Source organism: Acomys minous, assembly GCF_964271855.1.
Source record: "Acomys minous genome assembly, chromosome: 16".
NCBI lineage: Eukaryota > Metazoa > Chordata > Mammalia > Rodentia > Muridae > Acomys > Acomys minous.
Genome location: NC_140498.1, coordinates 16,370,185 through 16,390,493, shown reverse-complemented (window position 1 = coordinate 16,390,493; position 20,309 = coordinate 16,370,185). Strand labels below are relative to the sequence as shown.

The window sequence follows — 20,309 nt, the reverse complement described above, 5'->3', positions numbered from 1 at the left end:
CAGCATTGCCTCACATGTGTGTTGCCCAGGTGCCCTGGGATGATTTTAGAAGTTTATGAGCAGGGCACCATGTGGGAAATAAGGGTGGGGGAGGGGCAGAGGCCAAGCAGGTCCAGCCTGCCCTGTGGACTTCGTGCCTCTTGCATCCTCCTTGGTTGGTTGGTACTGGGCACTCTGGTCAGACTCACTCTGTGGTGCATCTGTTACTGGGAGCAGCTGTGACAATGTCTACGTCTGTGTCTGAGCCCACCCCACACTTGGAGCTGAAGGCCCCAGCTACTGGCGATCTCAGCCCTACCCCTGTCTCCCCAGCTACCATGTCCACCCAGAGACTTCGCAGCGAAGACTATCATGACTACAGCTCCACTGACGTGAGTCCCGAGGAGAGCCCGTCGGAAGGACTGGGTGGCTTCACCCCTGGCTCCTACCAGCGTTTAGGGGAGAGCAACAGCACGACGTGAGTACTTGCGACCTCCTGCCACGGAGTGGCTTTCCTGTCCCCAGTTCTCCCTTGGAACAATTTGTACCATCGTCTTCCCATTTTACGTTAAGTCCTGTTTGACAGAAGAAAGCAGGCTACCTACAAGGGACCCTGCCCGTCCCTAGGCATTGCTTATCCCTTGTTGGTTCCGGAAGGCTGGTGGCCAGGAAGAGCTCGGACTTAGAAGCTTCTAGAGAGATAATCTCTTGGGCTCGATGCCTCCTGGCCCCACTAGTGCCTCCTTGGCAGAGCCTCCTGGGACTCCTGTCCCAGCACCTGGCTGAAGAAGTGGCGGGAGGGAGTGGCAGCTGTATTTAAGGACCCTCCAGAGTTGGTACAGGAGAGATCCACCGGGCATTCCTTAAAGGGGCTGAAGTCTTGTACCTCGAAGCTGAAACCCCAGTCTTGTCTGCATCAAGGTTGGACCTCTTTGCTTCTCAGTTTCCCCAGATCGTAAGGAGCAGTTGCGAAGCTGGCTGTATGAGGTTCACTCCTTGACTAGAGACTTGGGACGGAGGGGCTCTGTTCTTTGGAGTTTCCCAGCATGCCCCTGGCCCTTTTCAAGGTCCCAGGACCCTGTTTTTAGTAGCCCTGTCGTTTATCCCCAATCTCAGCTGTCACCCTTCCTGTGTTCCCTGTGGGCTGGGTGTGACTTACTGAGGGAGGCTTTGTGCTACAGGCCTCTACTTTTCATGACGGCTCAAGGGGACTGTTGAAGCTGTTGGCATGTGCCCTCTGTCTGCACTCTCTCAAGGGAGGGACATTTGCCCCCAAGAACTGAGGTAGACATGGAAAATGGTCTGTGCGCATGACTGGCTCCTTGCCACCACCAGCACAAAGATTCTGGCTTTTAGCTTATGCCTCACATAACGTACTGTTATAGATTCTTGATTTACTTGCAAATTCAGCTGGTGGAAAAGATTGCTTATGGCACAGCTGGTAGCAGCCGGGACACCCTTTCTGTCTTCCCTCTGATGTTGTCTGCTCCCATCAATGTCCCCAGGGAGAAGGAGGTCCCTTCAGGGCTTGTGAAATGTTTCTTTCATCTTGTTTGCACAGGGCTCTCTGTGCACAGTCTCATCTAAATTTTCACCTCTATGGAGACTTCTCTGAAAGTCAGGACTAGCTGGCTGGCTGTTCCAGGTTAGCCATTCAAGGATGCTTGCCTGGGCTGTCTTCAAGGTCACTTCTATCTATCGCTTCCCCTGGTTTCCAGGAAATCCAGCCAGGCAGATAATTCCGTCCTTCGGCTTGTGGTAGGGCATTTTCCAAGATACAGGGGAAAGTATTCCTGTGGGTCTTAGAGTATTAGTCACTCAAGCCTGGGGCAGGATCCACCCAAGCATTTAGTGAGGGAACATGCCAGGTGGCCCTAGGCTGCTAGGAGACCCTCTGCAATCTCTCTCAGGTACTGAGAGGGATGTGATTTGAAGCCTTTGCCCTTCCCTGTTATCGGCTTCATTAAGGAGCAAAGTACCTTGGAGAGCCACTTAACCACACCCGGCTCTTTTAGAAGTTAAAGGCTCAGTTAAAAGCCCAAAAATAGTGAGTGCAAACAGGGACTTTAGACATTTCTGTGACTAAAGGAGTGTTAGTGACTTTCCCCTAACATTTGGTGCCATGGAGCTGTTGACAGCATTGACGGCAGCCTCTGTTAATACTGTGGGGGATGGTTTACACACAGTAGGGTGATTTACACTGTAGGGAACATTCTCCTTCTTGTTGCCCTGTTAAGTATGTAGGAACAGCTCTCTGTCCCACATCAGTGGAGCTTCCAAAGGTCAGCAGGCTGAGGCAGCAGCTACCCGCTGACCTATGCTGATTCGGAACAGCCATTTGCCAAATACGGTCTGCAGACGGAGCTTTTGGGGTTCCAAGACCACTTCTTTACTTAAAGGCGCGAAGATGTCAGTTGTGTTTCGCTCCGTTCGCTTGTGCACAAGGATGCAGGCGCAGTGTGTGTCTGCAACTTCCTCCCCCCAACCCGCACCCTCACCTGCGTTGTCCCAGACAGAGTTGAGTAGAAGGAAAAGACCAGTTTCATTTGAGTGGCTGTGACAAGGGCTGGGTAGCTCAGGTGGCAGTTCTTGCCTTGCATGCACTATGCCGGAATCTAGTTCCTGTCAACACAAACTCAGTGAGGTGGCAAATGGGAGGTGGAAGCCGGAGGATCAGAAGTTTCAAGGTCACCCTGGACTACATAGGGAGTTCAAGGCCAGCCTGGGATTCAAGAGACCCTGTCTCTAATAACCAAAAAAGTCCTCAATCAGATAGTGGGATCATGAAATCTTATTAAATTGCAGCCTTTAGCATGGGGCTCTGCGTAATCCATAGTAAAAAAAAAAAAAAAAAGAAAAAAGAAAAACAGATATCAGAGTGTGAGTGTTGGCAGTTGTCAACTGAACTGAGGGTTTTATTCTTTTTTTCCCATAGAAATGGTTTATTTTGCTAGAAAGAACAGCCAGCTAACTAGGGTTTTCAGACCCAAGTATCTAGCATTGCCTTTGAAAATGTAACGAACCCATTAACCCAAGAGAAACCATCAGCAACATTTTTTGTACCTCACAGGAAATGTAAGCTTTCAAGCAAAATTAGAAAAAAAAAAGAGACAAGCAGAGCCCCCCAGCCACCCTTGTGTCCAGCACCGGGGGCTCCCAAGTGCTTTCCTGTGAGGTCACGGGGAACCCTTGGAAGCGTGGCTTTGAGCTTATGTAATGCCCTAGACTAGTGCGCGTGTGCCCCAGGAGCCAGGAACCTCCACACGTGCTGGGGGATTGTGCGTGGTGAGGGAAGCGTCCTTGCAGCCAGCAGCAGGGACCGTGGGTTAAAGGAACAGACTGTGGGAGGCTCAGATTCCACATGGTAGCTAGCTGATAAGGAAGCCATGCACTTCATTTAGGGGTAGTGTCAGAAGAAGTGGCGCAGCTGAAGAGGCGGCTCAGATGTTCCTTCCTTTTCCAGCTACACGTCTAGGGAGAGCACACATTCTCACAGACTCTCACCAAAGCAACACAACATATATAGGGCGAATGCTGAAACAGGCACCAGCTGTCTTCTGTTAGATGAGACATCTAGGAGATATTTTAAACAGCACTGTGGGGGATGGAGCTGGAGCTCAGTGGTTAAGAGCGTTTGCTGCCCTTGCAGAGGACCTGAGTTCTGGTCCCATCACCCACAGTGGGCAGTTCACAACTAGCTGTAACTCCAGTAGGGGATCCCCTAATGTTTTCTGGCCTTTGAGGGTACCCTCATTCATAAGCGCGCGCGCGCACACACACACACACACACATAAATATACACAGACACACAGATACAGGTATCCACACAGATGTACATATACAGTCACACACAGACACACACAGATACCCATATATGTAAATAAAAATTGAGGAAATGAATGGCTGTGGGTGTAGTTGGTCACTGTTCTTCCAGAGGACCCAGGCTTGATACTTAGCATCCACATGAGGGCTCAACTGTCCGTGGCTCCAGTCCCAGGAGCTCTGACACTCTCTTCTGGCCTCTGAGGGTTCTGCACTCAAGTGCACAGACATACATGCAGACTGAACACCCGGACACATAAATAAACCTTAAAAATAAGTGAATCTTTTAAAAAGTGGTACAGTACAATTCCCACATTTAATATCCATCAAACTATTAGTATATATTACATTTATTGTTATTTTAAATGATAAATTTTAAAATTTGGTGCCTAGCAATATAGTTCATCTGTAGATAGGACCTATATAAGCAAAGATATCAGGGATCCCGAATTCATCAGAATAAACAGGGTCTGGAACCAAAAATAGTTCAAGAGCTACTGACAGCACACCATGAAAACTAGATGGGCCTGGTAGGCTTCTCCCTCTGCCTTCAGGAGCTAGCCCACCCTGTGGCTAGACTGTCACAGGCTTGGGGGTGACACTGTGATGCCCACCTGCTGTGGAGGGGACATCATGGTGGGCAATTTTGACCCATGGCCTAGAGTCCTGATGTTTCTGAACTGCAGGGACTTTGGGTCACCTCGCCTGGTCCTTTACAGTACAGGTAAAATGACAGTTCCTAGAATGGAAAGGAATGGCCGTGCAGAGTGACAGCTGTGAAGGCCAGGAAGGCCAGCATAGAGGCATTCTGGGGAGGCTTCGGAGAAGTCTGAGTACGTGGTACGGATTTACCTTTGCACTGAAGTGGGTTAAACATGTGTTTGCCAAGATAGACTTAGCAGGCCTGTTATCTTATCTCCTGGCCACTGTCTGCTGCTATGCTGCTGGACCCTGTGGCCTCAGGGTAGCACAGGGGAGCGTGTCTCTCCTGGGAATCAAAGGCCTTTCCTTGATGGTCCATCCAGACTGGCAGGTAGGTCAGATTTCCTTCCCGGTGGATTTGGAGGGAATGGCCTTTGTGGGCAGCAAGTGTGGTTGGCTTTTGATTTCTGCCCAAACACAGATTTGTGTCCAGTACCAGTTCTGAGGGACCCTGAGGGCTATTTGTGCAGACTGATTTTTGTGCCCAGGCCAAGTCCTGAGCGACTGAAGGCACCTCGCTCCAACTGTTTCCTGCTCTGTTGTGGGAACAAAAGGCAAAGGAAGGCTATGACCAACACACTCCTGTGTAACCTGTGAAGGGAAGACTCCTGACCCCTCCTTGCTGTTACCTCAACCTGCGCACCACTAAGGCAAAGCAGGCCTCATGTGCTTCTTGTTTCTGAGCAGGGTCTGCAGCCCCCCTCCACCTGTGGTGATTACCACCCCTCCCACAGCCCCCCTCCTCCCCCCTTCACCTGCTGGCCTCAGGTCTCTGCCGCCCCTTGGTCTAGAAGCCGGCACCCACATCTGACTCATTCATATCCACTGTAGATAGTGGTGGATAGTGCTTGTTGAGTGAAAAAAAAAAAATAATGAGGATACATGAGTGGCTTTATGTAAGTAATAACAAAGTAGGGGCAGTCTGTACAAAATTAGGAGGGACACCTGCCCTAAGGCACAGGGGTAAACCAGGGACCCACTAAAGAGGGCTTCTCCAGTCCTGAGCCCACAACAGCATTTGGCTTCTAATTTTTCCAACACAGAAGCCCAATAGGAACAAAAGTTTTATTGTCGTTGTTTTGGGACTGGGTCTCTCTGTTTAGTTTTGGCTGTTCTGGAATCCACTATGTAGACGAGCCCTGCCTTGAACTCACAGAGATCCTTCTGCCTCTCAACTGCTAGGATTAAAGGTGTGTGCCACCATGCCTGTCCTGGAAGGAATGTTGAGTCCCTCGCAGTGTTGTGTGACTGACTGTTACAGCGGTTGGACTTTATTTTATTTATTTCATGGTTTTTGCTTTTTGTTTTTTGTTTTTAGACAGAGGCTCACTATATAGTTCTGGCTGGCCTGGAACTGACTGTGTGGATCAGGGTGGCCTTGAACTCACAGAGATCCAACTGTCACTGCCTCTTAGGTGCTGAGATTAAATGTTGTTGCCATGACACCCACATTGGAATTTATTTATTTTTGGTTTTGGTTTTTTTTTTCCGAGACAGGGTTTTTCTGTGTAGCCTGGGCTGTCCTGGACTCGCATTGTAGACCAGGCTGGCCTCGAACTCACAGGGATCCACCTGCCTTTGCCTCCCAAGTGCTGGGATTAAAGGCATGCGCCACCACCGCCCGACTGGACTTTATTTTTTAATCACATCTTTCCCCCCTAAACTGAGGTCTACCCTTCATAGTTACATCCTGTCATTGTCTGTGGCATTTTGGGAGTCATCAAGGCGGTTCACTCAGTGGTCAGATCCAGCCTTGGACGTATCAGAGAAGGACAGAATGCCCTGAGAGAGCCTCCACTGTCCATCTGAACTGGCCCCTACGACAGGAGGATTCCAGGAGTGCTGTCACTGGAAGGGGTGCTCCTTGAACAAGTTGGTCCCTCATCTGTGAAATAAAACATCACAAGGTTGTTTGGGAAATCAGATACGACAGTGTGCATAGGCTCTCTGTCACTGCCATGCAAATAAGCATCGGCCAGCGTTGCGGTTAACACTTTCATTTGCATTCCTACCTCAGATGGTTCCAGACCTTGATCCACCTGCTAAAAGGCAACATTGGCACTGGACTCCTGGGGCTGCCACTGGCAGTGAAAAATGCAGGCCTCTTGGTAAGGGACTCAGACCTTCACTCATTGAAAGCTGTGCATTAGGACTCTCTCTGTGCCAGGCTCTGAGGCTGGGCCAGTGACTTTAGGTGACGGTCCTGCCCTCCCTGTGACTCACCTCACCTAACCGGCTTGCTCAGGGCCATCACGTTTTAAGAGATGTTGACTGCCCAAGTGCTGACCTCGCTGGCCACCCTCAAGATAGTTTCCCCTCCTGCAAAACCCTAGAACCTATCTCAGCGGTTAAGAACAGTGTGACTGCTCTCCCAGAGGTCCCGAGTTCAATTCCCAGCAACTACATGGTGGCTTACAACCAACTATAATGTGATTTGATGCCCTCTTCTGGCCGGTAGGTGTATATGCAGGCAGAGCACTGTATTAACCTTAAAAAATAAAAATAAAATAAAATAAAATAAAATCCTGGAACCTGCCAAAAACTTCAGAAGGAGCTTATCTTAGGTCGTTGTCCTCCACAAGATTAACTGTCTGGATTACAGCTGAGGACACACTCAGATCCAGTCTTCTGGATCCTTCCTCTCCCTTGCTCACAGAGTTCTGTCCCTAGAAGTGCCTTAATAGCATTTATCACCTGCACATCCAGTCTTCTCTGGGCTCTCTCCTAATGCTGCCTGCTTCTCTCCCTTTTGTCTACAACCTCCTCGGTCCCTAGTTGGGTCCTGTCAGCCTGCTGGTGATTGGCATCGTGGCAGTGCACTGCATGGGTATCCTGGTGAAATGTGCGCATCACTTATGCCGCAGGTGAGAGCCTTTGTCAACCTGAAAGTGGGCGGGGCTCATCACGGAGCTGGGGATGGCTGCTGTCGCAGCAGTATTGCCTCACATCCTTATTGTTGTTATTATTATTTTTAACCTTTTGGTTTTGGTTTTGGCTCATTGCTCTCTGTTAAGTTCACGTAGGTCCAATGGCAGAGACCACATTCTAATTTTTGTGTTTCTTTATTGCACTGAAATACGTACTGAAATACCTTGTGCTTGTAGGTTATATTGAGGCTTCTGGGCTGGTCACTTAAATACTTATCACCCAGGGGGTTGGAAGAAGGCTCATTTGGTCAAATGCTTAATGCACAGATATGAGCATCTTGAGTCCAGATATCCCCAGTAGCCATGTTAGAAAAAGAAGCTGGTGCAGAGGTGAGCTCCTGCAGACCCTGCACGTAAGAGGCAGAGACAGGAAGTGCCTGAGGCTTCCTGGATGCCCATTCAGGCACAATGAGCAAACTCCAGTTTCAGTAAGAGGTCCAGTCTCAAAAAGTAAAATGGTAGAGAGCGATCCACATCTGACTTTCATGTGTGTGCACCTGTATACCTCGGAACATGTACATGTGTGTATACACGTACATACATGTACCCCAGCTGTGGTCCTTGCAGGATTCAGAGGTTCCCCTAGGGTGACAAGTGGGGAACTGGCTCATGTCGGTAACCCCATTTGTTCTCTCACTGTCACCGTCTAACCCATGCACTCTGCTTTCCCTGCCCCACCCCCCAGGATGAACAAACCCTTTTTGGACTATGGGGACACAGTGAGGTACGGACTAGAATGCAGCACCAATGCCTGGATCCGGAACCATTCCCACTGGGGAAGGTAACTGACTTCTTTGTTCCTCTTGGCCCACAGCTCCCAGTGTGAGGACCAGTGACAGGCAGGTGTGCTACAGGGACAGGAGTGGAGGATGTTGTAGGAGTTAGCTCAGCAGTGGTAAGCCGTGAGCCCAGCCTTCTTTGGGCCACAGCTTCCTCATCTTTAATATACGGGGCCTGACCTTGGGACCTCGGAAGGCTGTCCCAGCCCTGGTAGCAGCCGGCTGTGAGTACTCAGATCTGTGCACCAAGTGTGTTGTCTGTGGTCTCTCATTAGTGGCACCAAAATGGTGCTAGCTTAGAAAAGGAGCTTCCCTGATGTAAATTACTTTGTCCCTACCCTGCAGGGGCTCGGGGCCTTTGTGGGAACAAGGCAAGAGGTGTGCGATGGAGTGCAGGCACGAGAGGCTGGGGGGTGGGGTCTGGCTGTGTGGGATGAACTGTATAGGATAGGCAAGGGCAGTGTCCAGAGCAGGTGGGGAGCTTCGGGAACTTCTCCTGACCTTCCGGTGACCAGAGGGAGGCAGTCCATTTTTTGTTCTTGTCTAGATGTACAGAGTGCACACCAGCCAGGGCCTGAACCCTCAGTTTTGTTTGCTTGCTGTCACTTGCAGCTCCATCCTATAATGTGGTGCATGCGGATTCCCTCCCTCCCTCCGTTCTTCCCCTTGTTTCCTCCTTCCCTCCCTCCCTCCCTCCCTCCTTCCCTCCCTCCCCCCTCCTCCCTCTTTCCCTCCCTCCCTCTTTCCCTCCCTCCCTCTTTCCCTTTCCCTCCCTCCCTCCCTCGCTCCCTCCTTCCTTCCCTCTCTCCCTCATTCCCTCTCTTCCTTGCCTTTCTCTTTTTTTCTTCTTTGGCAAAATCGTCTGTGGAGGGGAGCCAGGTTGTGAAGAACCTGCCATGGTTTGGCTGTTAACTCTTCCTGCCTCCTTTCCTTCCTCCCTCCTTTTCCTCTCCCTCCCCCCCACCCTTCCTTATTTTCGTAGGAAGAACATTGTTTGCACATGGTAAGAGGACACAGTTTGAAAAATAGAATTAAATTTTAGCCATAGTCTAGGGACATGGGTACCCTTCTGGTTCTTCTGGAACTTTCGGTATACATTTGAGCACACATGCACACACACACACACACACACACACACACACACATACACACACACTTTTTTTTTTCCTTTCTTTTTCTGTTTTATTTTTCAAGTGGCACTTCCTGTGTGTGCTGTTTAGAAACTTTTTTGCTGGGCACTTGGGAGGCTGAGACAGGTGGGTCTCTGAGTTTGAGGCCAACCTGGTCTACAGAATGAGTTCCAGGACAGGCAGGGCTACACAGAGAAGCCCTGTCTTGAAAACAAAACCAAAACCAAAAAATATAACTAACAAACAAACAAACAAACAACAACAACAAAGCCAAAACCTTGCTTTTTCTCTTTCGATACTTTGGCTGCTTTCCTTCAGAAGTGGTTCCAGCTCTGACCTTCTTTCTAACTGCTGTGCCATGTCCCATCTTAAGACAGGTCTGTGGCCCCATTCCTCTCGCTGGGGCTACACATCATCACCAGCTGTTGTCACAGTGCCTCAGCTGGCAGTTTGGTTTGGTATCCCTTTTTCTGATCACTTATCTTCAAGTAGACGAGTTCTGGGCCCCAGCTGTAGGAGACTGAGAAGGCCTGCTTCCTGCCCTTCGTGCCAAAGGCTCTCTGTAGCTCTAGCAAGGAAGGGTGGATTTGGTGGGTAGGCAGTAGAAGGTCAGGGCCAGGTTGTCCTCTCTGGTGATGCCCTGAGCTCACGCAGAAAGATACGAACCAGGGAGGGGGCTTGCAGAATGCAGACGCCCTCTGTACTCTCCTCCTCCTCAGACTCTGCACCAGTGGCCCCGGCACACTTTGCCTTCTTGCCACAGCTTGTTCTCGTCACCCACTGGGAAGGCTAGGTGAGGACAGCTGCGCAGGTGTTCCTCTCTCGGGAAGCCTTGGGATGCTATGCTCTTTGTCCTCCTCTCGTCCCCTCTGCAGGTATGTTGTGGACTTCTTCCTCATCGTCACTCAGCTGGGCTTCTGCTGCGTCTACTTTGTGTTTCTGGCTGACAACTTTAAACAGGTAGAGTTCTCCTGGGGGGAGGCGGAGGGGGGAAGACGGAAAGCTGAGAATCAAAATGAGATTTTTGTTTAAGGCTCCTTCCACCTGGCTGAAGTCACCCCTACACAAGGAGAAGAAGCTCTTCTAGGGCTGGTCTGGGGTAGCTTTTGTATTCCTTGGCCATGGGCAGGAGGACACCACGACAGGTAGTGCCCTCTAGTGTTGCTTGCTCCCCTGGAAGCCTTTGGTAATGGGACCTTTGCCAGTAGTAGATGTGCACAGCTCTACGGAGGCCTTAGAGGTCATTTCTCTGCAGTTGTTGGGCAGGCTTAAGTGTCAGGCTGAAGAGGCCCTTTGTAGGATTGTATCTCCCAGCCATGGCGTGTCTGAAACCCTTGACCTGAAAGGCTATGGAGTTAGGTCAGAGCCTGTGCCCTAGCTCCCAAATAATCCAGGTTCAGCCACCTGTCTTTGATAAGTCAATTAAAAGAGCAGAGTTGATAAGAAAGGGCAGAAAGACTTATTCAGTATAACCTCACTGGGAGGAAGGATCCATGAACACCTCCCCCCCAACCAAGCACATCTTCAGAGTCTTGATAGGAGAGTAAGGTTTAAATAAAAGGAACGAGTTAGGTATAAGTAAGTAGTTTCTGGTCAGGGCGTGGTCCTGCTCCACACTGGCCCATCGTTGTCTCCTCTCCGGTCTCTCCTGTAAGGTGGTTTGACAGGCTAGCTTGTTGGCACTGTCTATTGTCCCTTCCCCTTTTTGCAGGCGACGAGTTCCACGTCTGCCTGGCACCAGGGCCTTTCCTTCTCTCAGCATGAGACGCCTGGGGGAATTCCAATTGTCTAGGGTGCCAGAGTCCAGAATGCTGGAAGGACGGGCTCAAGTGTTCCTTTAGAGTCTAGGAATGCCAGTTCCAGCCGGATCGGGCTCTGCAGGCTTTCCTCTCTGCTTCCTGAACTTCAGAAGGAATGCTTAAGATAAAGAGTGGGAAGAACTTAGCATTAAATTCCCCCCCCATCTGTCTCCCACATCCTTCTGTCTTGTGGAACATGATCAAACCAAGCTCACACAGTTTGCAGCAATGGAGGCCCCAAGGAGGGTTCCTCAGCTGTAGATGCCTACATAAAATGCCAACTTCACACACCTGCTCCTTTGCCAGGATCCTCTCCAGCCAGAGACCCACTGGCTCTGTCCCTTAGGCCTTCGCTTCCTGTCTCCTCACTCCAGGTGATAGAGGCAGCCAACGGGACTACCACCGACTGCCACAACAGTGAGGTGGTGGTCCAGATGCCCACCATGGACTCCCGACTCTACATGCTCGCCTTCCTGCCCTTCCTGGTGCTGCTGGCTTTCATCAGGAACCTGCGTGTCTTGTCCATCTTCTCCCTGCTAGCCAATGTCAGCATGCTGGTCAGCCTGGTCATGATATACCAGTACATTGTCCAGGTACAAGCCCAGGCCCGACCCATCCTGTGGAGTGTGAGAAATCAAGCCGAGTGGTCATACACTACCTACATGTGGCGTATTTACATTAGATGTTGCCTAATTTCCTGAGGAGAGGGGAACAGATGTTTACTCCAGATGGGCCAATGAAATCACTCTACTTGGGTCTTTCAGTCTACATATTTTTGACATTCTTCTTGAGCTTTTATTTTATTGGTATTATTATTATTTTTTTAAAGATGTGTTTATTATTTATACAGTATTCTGTCTGGATGTGAACCAGCAGGCCAGAAGAGAGCACCAGATCTCATTGTAGACGGTTGTGAGCCACCATGTGGTTTCTGGGAATCGAACTCAGGACCTTTGGAAGAACAGCCAGTGCCCTTAACCTCTGAGCCATCTCTCCAGCCCTTTATTGGTATTCTTGTAGAGTTGAGCCGTGTTGCTAATTTGCAAGGCACTTCATTGGCTGAGTTATAGTTCAGCACCATCAACACCGGTCACCTGATTGATGGAATGATGGCTGTCTTACCCACCTGTCTCAGTCACATAGCAGTCACATCTGTGAACTCTGAAACTTCCTACTCAGAGCTCCTTCTGACTGATAGATAAACTTGGAAGCCGCCAGCTGCTAACCCATGGGTGGCACCTGTTTCCAGTAACTTTTCATTTGTGACTCAGAAATAATTACTAGATTATCTTTTGCTCAAGTCTCACCCTAGAGCAGAGACACCTATTTGTCTACATCGTGCATACTAAGATGCTTCTTTATTTTTTAGAGTAAAACTTTGAAAATTAATTATGCATACATGTGGATATATGTAAATGAGTGCAGGTGCCATGGAGGCCACAAGAGTGCGCCAAATCCTCCATAGTCACCTAATAGTAAGGCACTCAAAGTAGGCGCTGGAAATTGACCCTGGGTAAGGTGTTCGGCAAGAGCAGCATGTATTCTTAACGACTGAGCCACCCCGACCCTAAGCTTTGACTTTTATGTTTAAAAAATGTCCATTTTGCTATCTTTCCTTGGCATTTCTCAACATTCTTCTCATGTGCCTCTTGGTATTTTTAAAGTGCTGTCTAATTGATGAAAAAAAAAAAACAAATAATAAGGTGGGGGAGGAAGACACTAATCTAGAAATTATCTGTGTTCCAGCTTTATCTATTTTGAGTGTTTGCGTGGTTGTATCACAATTATTATATAACTTTGTGGTGGTAGTTTGTTTGTTTGTTTGTTTTAGACGGGGTATCCCAGGCTGGCCTCAAACTGACTATATAGCCTAGGTTGACTTTGAACTCCTCATCCTCCTGCCTCAGCCTCCTGAGAACTGGGATTACAGATGTAAATCAAAACATCTGGCTATAGCATAATAAATATTTTCTCAGTCTTGGTAAACAACGGGCTTTTCATGCTCTTCTTTACTATCTCACACAGAGAGTCGAAGCTAACTTCAAAATCCTGATCCTTTTTCCTCAGCTTCCTAAAGCGTGGGGTTTACAGCCTGGCCGTGCACCCCCGTGTCTGGCTTTCATTTGTCTTTTTTATGTAGTGTGTAATATTCTGTGATATATTTGGCATGTGGTTAAGTGATCACTTCTGTTGGGGTATTTAAAATGGTTTTCAATTTCTTTGCTAAGTATCTTTGCTCAGCTTCTTGAGTCTCTTCTAATATATCAAATGTCAGGATGAGATCAGTGAATGAGTGTGAGGCTTTATGCAGGTGTCAGTGTGTGAGCAGTTTATTGGTATATTGGGCAGATCTTTACCCAAAGCCAGTTGGGACTTCCCAATCTGGAGAGTGAGAGAGAGAGAGAGAGAGAGAGAGAACGAACAGCTGACTGTTCCCAGCTTATCTGTCAGTGCCTTCCTTTTTTGAAATTATGGATTTTGGAGAAAATGTGCTCTGACCTGTGATTCAAAGCCCAAATCTCTGAATAACCCTTGGCTTTGTTCATCTTTTCCAGAGGATCCCGGACCCCAGCCACCTCCCCTTGGTGGCGCCATGGAAGACCTACCCTCTGTTCTTTGGGACGGCGATTTTTGCTTTTGAAGGCATTGGAGTGGTAAGAGGGATACTGTGGCTTGGGCCTGAGTGCTCCCTGGCACCCCCAGAGTCCTCACTGTCTGCTTTAGTGCTCAGGAAACCCCATGGAAAATTAGCTCTTGAGCTGGATATGATGGCACACGCCCATTGTCACAGCACTCAGGAGGTGGAGGCAGGAGGATCAGGCGTTTAGGCTGTCACTAGCTACACGGCAAGTTCGAGGCCGGACTAGGTACATAAGAGCCCCCCTCCTCCCCCCATAAAAAATTAAAGGGAAGTTCACACTTAGAAAAATTAGCTGGAGGCTGCGATCTCAGGAGCAGGTATCAGAGTCCTGTGTGGGCCATACTGCTGTGAGGGGAGAGGGCACTCCAAACCCCTGATGTCTCCCCAGAGGAAAGAGGGAATCCCAATCTGGTCTCTCCTCACTCCTGACTAGACAGTGGGTTCTGAAGCCCCTTCTATGCCCGAGAGTTTAGGTGCTGATAAAATAGCCGATCCCACTGTGCACTAAAGGAGAGTATACTTGGGGGTCTGGCAGGAAAGATTCTATCTTCTTTTAAGATGGTGTGTGTGTGTGTGTGTGTGTGTGTGTGTGTGTGTGTGTGTTTGTGTTTGCTTGCTCATTTGCGTGCATGTGTCCCCTGTGCATGCCTGTGCGCGTGCGCGTGTGCTTGGAGGCCGGAAGTCAACATCAGGTGTCTTCCGCAGGCACTCTCCACTTCTGGAGGTGACATCTCTCACTGCACCTAGAATTTCCTGCTTCAGCTAGGCTGTTGTCTGGTCGGTGACTTCCACTGATCAACTTGTCCCCGCTCCCACCCCTCAGCCCACCTCTCCTAGGTGCTGGGGGTTACAGATTTATGCCACCGCACCTGGCTTTTTTGTGGCTCTGAGCATCGGAACTCGTGTTCTCATAATGTGCACAGCAAGTACCTTACTGGGCCGAGCCACTCATCTGTCTCCCAGGCCCCTGATAATGCTGTATTTGTGACGTGTTCACATTTCTTTCTCACGTGCTTTTCTTCTCCTTATTCCTTTTTTTTTTTTTTTGTAGGTTCTACCTCTTGAGAACAAAATGAAGGACTCACAGAAATTTCCACTTATCCTGTATTTGGGGATGGCTATAGTCACTGTACTCTACGTCAGCCTGGGGAGCCTGGGGTACCTGCAGTTTGGAGCTGCTATCAAGGCCAGCATCACACTCAACATGCCCAACTGCTGGTATGGGGTTGGGGGGGCGGGAGGGAGGACATGGGATAGAAACTTGCAGAAGGTGATAGGTCAGAATGTCGCTTGGCTACTCTGAGCTTGTGATTCCTACAGCAGCTTGTACTCGATTCATACGTGCATCTTCCATCCGCTAAGACATTTCTCCTGGGAAATATTGATCCCAGGAGGACTGAGTAGCCACCCTGTGTACCTAAAGCCATTCCAGACTCTGTGTGAGGAGGGCAGGTCTGTCTGTTGGGGAGCATCACCATAGGCTGCCGGCTGTTGGGAGTCCTTTCTTGAGTATCTCTCCCAGGTGGACATGCTATAGGGAAACACTGAGACCTGCAGAAGAACCTGGGTATCACAGAGCTTTGCTGAACAGTCTCTGTTTGGAAGACGAAAACCTCATTGTAGAGAGCAGCTGTTTGCCCATGCTGAGGAACTGGTCAGCACCCAGGGACCCAGAGCAGCCTTTCCATCCAACCCATTTCATGGCACTCTGAGTGGTGAGACTTCAGGTGATGCCAGTTGAGAAAAGTGTTGGCTCCACAGGGTCACTGTGTGACACAGGACCCCTAGTCAGCAGGCAGCTGGAGATCAAGCTCACTTCATACTCTGACCAAGTGGGCTGTTGTTCAGAGGGATTTCAATCTTCCCCTCTGGGACTGCTTTTAAAATTACTGAATGTACCTTTGGATGCTTGCTGGGGCTGTGTTCCTGTTCCCCAATGAGTGTGTAGCTCAGGAACATGCGACACAGCCAGCACATACAATCTGACCCCAGTGAGCAGCTGCCTTCCTCCTATCCCTAACCCAGCTGTGCTCCACTCAACCCCTGTGCTTCTGTATAGAAGCATTTACCTGCATGTCCTGCAGGGGGCGCTCCCGATTCCAGATTTAGCAGCTCTCTGGAGCCCGCCCCATCCCCAACCCTGGCTTAACTCAGCACCACTATCTGACTGTTGGGTTTAGTTTTTCCCTCAAAAAATTTTTAGTTGCCTATACTTAGCTAGCGAGACTTTTACCCACACTGGTCTTTCCCAGGGTGTTCTTAGAGCTTAAGAGCCTCCCTCATCTAGGTGTTCAGTTCAACTGCAGAGACAACCTGTTCTCACTACACACGTAAGACATTTAAATCAATTCCAAGAGTGCCCAGTGGCTCTCGCTGCCATATGCACAGGTCTTGATGAAGCTGGAGCTGTGCTGAAGAGAGTGGCTTTCCTCTGTGTTCCGAGTCAGGTCAGAAAGCACCGTGCTCTGGGGTGAGTTGGGGTACCCCTTGGCATGTCAGTGGCCTCCCCAGGGAGACTCCGAGGTCTACAGTAAAAGGCAGCCCTGTTGGCCTGGGGAGGGGCCTGAGCTCATTCCTGGGGGCTTTCCCGGCCACCAGCTGACTCTGAGATGCCTGAACTGCATAGGAAGGATGAAAGTAGACTTGTTGGAGTCTTGTAGTTATTTTTGAAAGATATTTGCTCCTGTGCACAGGACAAAGATTCCAGATACAGAAGGTGTACGGAGAGCATTTCACCACATCCTGGGGAAATATTCAGTGTGTGTGTGTGTTGGGGGGGGGGTCTTTTATCTTTCCTTCCTTCCTTCCTTCCTTCCTTCCTGTTTGGTTTTCTGAGAAAAGTTCTCATGTAGCCGAGGCTGAAATTCAGTATGTAGCAGAGGCTGGTCTTGAACTTTTGATCCTCCTGCCTCTTTCTCTCAGGCGATAGGGTTATGATCTGCCTGGCTGACCTCCTCATTTTGAAGAGCTACGTGGAGGCACTGTGACTTATTTAGCCAGTTTTCTATGAATTAACATTTCATTTTTGTAGCCTCCCCTTACATAAAAGCTGGAGAGGACTTTTTTTAATTTTTAATTTTTTTGTTTTTTCAAGACAGGACTTCTCTTTTTAGCCTTGGCTGTCCAGGACTCACTTTGTAGACCAGGCTAGCCTTGAACTCACAGTGATCCGCCTGCCTCTGCCTCCCAAGTGCTGGGATTAAAGGTGTGTGCCACCACGCCAGGCTGAGAGGACTGATTTAAAAAAAAAAATTAATTTGCATTTAGTGTATATGCATGTGGGGGGGCAGGGAGGAGAGAGGAGAGGACAGGAAGTGAGTGAGTCTGAGGGCCCTGTGGGCTGGTGACCTTCCCACCTGTCTCCAGGGTGCACAGATGGCTTTGGGCTCTGTCAGGGCTGTCAGAGTGCACCACCAGGCTCCTGAGAGCACCCACTCTCTGCAGGTTGTACCAGTCGGTGAAGCTGCTGTACTCCGTAGGCATCTTCTTCACGTACGCGCTCCAGTTCTACGTCGCCGCTGAGATCATCATCCCCGTCATCGTGTCCCGAGTGCCTGAGCATTACAAGCTAGTGGTGGACCTTCTTGTGCGCACTGCAATGGTTTCTGTGACGTGTGAGTAGAAGAGACGGGTTCTTCTTTTCCTTAAAGCCCAGAGGACATCTGGATTGTCCCCAGTGAGAGCCTTAAAGCCCAGAGGACATCTGGATTGTCCCCAATGAGAGCCTTAAAGCCCAGAGGACATCTGGATTGTCCCCAGTGAGAGCCTTAAAGCCCAGAGGGCATCTGGATTGTCCCCAGTGAGAGCCTTAAAGCCCAGAGGGCATCTGGATTGTCCCCAGTGAGAGCCTTAAAGCCCAGAGGGCATCTGAATTGTCCCCAGTGAGAGCCTTAAAGCCCAGAGGACATCTGGATTGTCCCCAGTGAGAGCCTTAAAGCCTAGAGGACATCTGAATTGTCCCCAGTGAGAGCCTTAAAACCTAGAGGACATCTGAATTGTCCCCAGTGAGAGCCTTAGAGCTTAGAGGACATCTGAAGTGTCCCCCAGTGAGAGCCTTAAAGCCCAGAGGACATCTGAATTGTCCCTCAGTGAGAGCCTTAAAGCCTAGAGGACATCTGAATTGTCCCCCAATGAGAGCTGGCATGCAGACATGCTTCTGGAATTGAGACATAAATCAGGGCATGAAGAATTGGCTCTCAGTGACCCCAACGAAGTCAGGAGTGAAGACAGTAGTTTATAGATGAGGCCTGAAGTACAATAGAGAATGAAGACACTGTTCCTATCCTATCTGAAATGCATAACTATCTGAAAGCCACTCTCGAAGGTTGGGGATGTAGCTGAGTATGCTCAGTGTGTGCTGATTGGGCATGCATGCCCTGGGATTCCATCCTCAGCACCACATCGACTGGGTGTGGCGGTACACACCCACAATCCCAGTGCTGGGGAGGTAGGGGCAGGAGGACCAGCGGTGTGAAGTCAGCCTGGGATATATGAGATCCTGTTTCAATAGATAGACAGACAGACAGGCAGACGGCTAGGTGGACAGATGATGGGTTGATGGATAGATGGCTGGATAAGTAGATGAGTGGATGGGTGGATGGATAGATGGTGGGTGGATGAATGGATGGATGGATAGATCCATAGTTGGGTAAAAAATATGGATGGATGGATGGATGGATGGATGGATGATGAATTAATGGTTAGATAGATAGATGGCCTCTTCAACCACATCTATAGTGAGAACTGGAAACTTTAATAGAAGGCACTGTTACTATGCCGTCTATGATAAATAAATATCTAAAAGGCACTGCAAGGTCTGGGTGCTTGCCCAGCATGCATCCCCAGCACCACATAGCCTGGGTATGGTGGTTCACACCAAAACCCCAGCACTAGGATGTAGAGGCCGGAGGGCCAAGAGTTCAAGGCTAGCCTGGGATACACAAGACCTTGTCTCTGTCTCTGCTGATCGGTCAGTAGCTAGCCACTCTACCCTGTCTGTAACAAGGACTCATCAGTTTTGTAGAAGGGATGTGCTTGTTTTAAATGGCTGTCCGTCTTGAGCTTGGGAGATGATCCCAGATTTTTTTTTGTATTTTTGTCTTTAAACATCTATTAATTCACCAGTTGTTTACCTGTTTTTTACTCCCCTTTCCCCTGCCCTGAGCTAAGGGCTGCGAGTTAAACATTAGAGTCAGACTATCACTAGCACCTTACTTTCTGTTTGTTGAAAGCAAGATGATCAATTTTTAAAAATTAACTTTTCCTCATGGCTTCTGTGAGTTCAACCAGGGAATCCCTAACCAACTTGTGTCTGACTTCTGGTTTAGATTTCCAGGAGATTTGCAGTTTTCCAAATTAGACTTTTATGTTAGTTTTATTGTTTGGGAGCAAGCATTTCATTGCTTATTACATTAAGACTTCCCTGAAATGTCCTTAAATTACTTAATCCTAGCTTCTACATTTGGAATGAAGATGGGTCTATATAGTTTTTTCTCCCCTTAGGCATATCCATATATATATGTGTGTGTGTGTGTGTGTGTGTGTGTGTGTGTGTGCGCGTGTGTGTGTGTGTGTGTGTGTGTGTGTATATATATATACATATACATACACATGTGTATATATATATAATATATTTACAATATGTATTATATATATAATAACTGGAGTTGAGTATCTTTCTTATTTACTAGTATATGCATTCATGATGGAGGAGTACATGTCGAGGTCAGAGGACAACTTTGTGGTGTTAAATGACCTCTGACCTTACCCCTCTTCCTCCTGGGTACTGGGATTATAGGCATGACCCACTATATTTGGCTCCTCATTGTTTTCCTGCAAGGACAGCAGCAGGTGAGGCCGGCCTTCTTGGTGTCTATGTAGAAAGAACTCTCCTGGCCTAAGGAGGTGACCTTGATCCCCTCACCTGACCTTGGGCAGATCACCTAAACATTTCTTGGAGACTGAGTCTGGTCATCGTGGACTCCCCAGTGCGACGGAGAGCTCGTTGCACCCAGAACTCCGGCTTCTCCTTCTGCTCTTTGGCAGATTCCAGTGCCTCTCCTGGTGGGAACAGCCCATGTCACAGCTAAGCCAGGGAGGGGCAGGAGCAACTGCACAGGCTGCATTTTGATCCCGTCCTCTGTGGCAGCCCCTGATGCACATTGGGCTGGGTCTCCTCCTCCATGGACGGATTGGCAAGACTGCCTCTGAGGGCAGAGTGGCTTCTCTCGACAGCTCTGAGAGCCTGGTTATTGAATCTAAAGGGCTTTGCAAGACAGAATGTTGAACATTCAAATAACTTGTCTTTCCTGACATGGATCTTCCAGGAAAAAAGTAGGTTTGTTCCTAAGCATAGGACCTGCTTTCTGACAGGCTGATTCCTACCCCACTCTGCGGGAGGTGGCAGTCCCTGGCTCCATACCTCATCCTGTCCTTAGGTCCTCTTGGTTTTCTGCTTTGCTCTTCCTGGCTCAGTCTGGGCCCCACTCCCCTTCTTTGTACTGACACTCAGGGGGCCGGGCTGTGTTTCA

General features: G+C 49.1%; 1 protein-coding gene across 2 annotated transcripts in view; it reads left to right on the top strand.

Moving 5' to 3' along the window:
- SLC36A1 (solute carrier family 36 member 1) overlaps positions 1-20,309 on the top strand; it is a 46,184-nt gene that overhangs the window by 18,897 nt on the left and 6,978 nt on the right. For both annotated transcript variants that reach the window (XM_084762410.1, XM_084762409.1), the window contains exons 2-10: positions 313-457; positions 6,521-6,611; positions 7,279-7,367; positions 8,116-8,211; positions 10,215-10,299; positions 11,513-11,731; positions 13,694-13,792; positions 14,831-14,997; positions 17,224-17,393. In XM_084762410.1, the coding sequence (XP_084618536.1) occupies positions 318-457; positions 6,521-6,611; positions 7,279-7,367; positions 8,116-8,211; positions 10,215-10,299; positions 11,513-11,731; positions 13,694-13,792; positions 14,831-14,997; positions 17,224-17,393 (1,156 nt within the window). In that variant the 5' untranslated portion in view covers positions 313-317. The remainder of the gene's footprint in view (positions 1-312; positions 458-6,520; positions 6,612-7,278; positions 7,368-8,115; positions 8,212-10,214; positions 10,300-11,512; positions 11,732-13,693; positions 13,793-14,830; positions 14,998-17,223; positions 17,394-20,309) is intronic.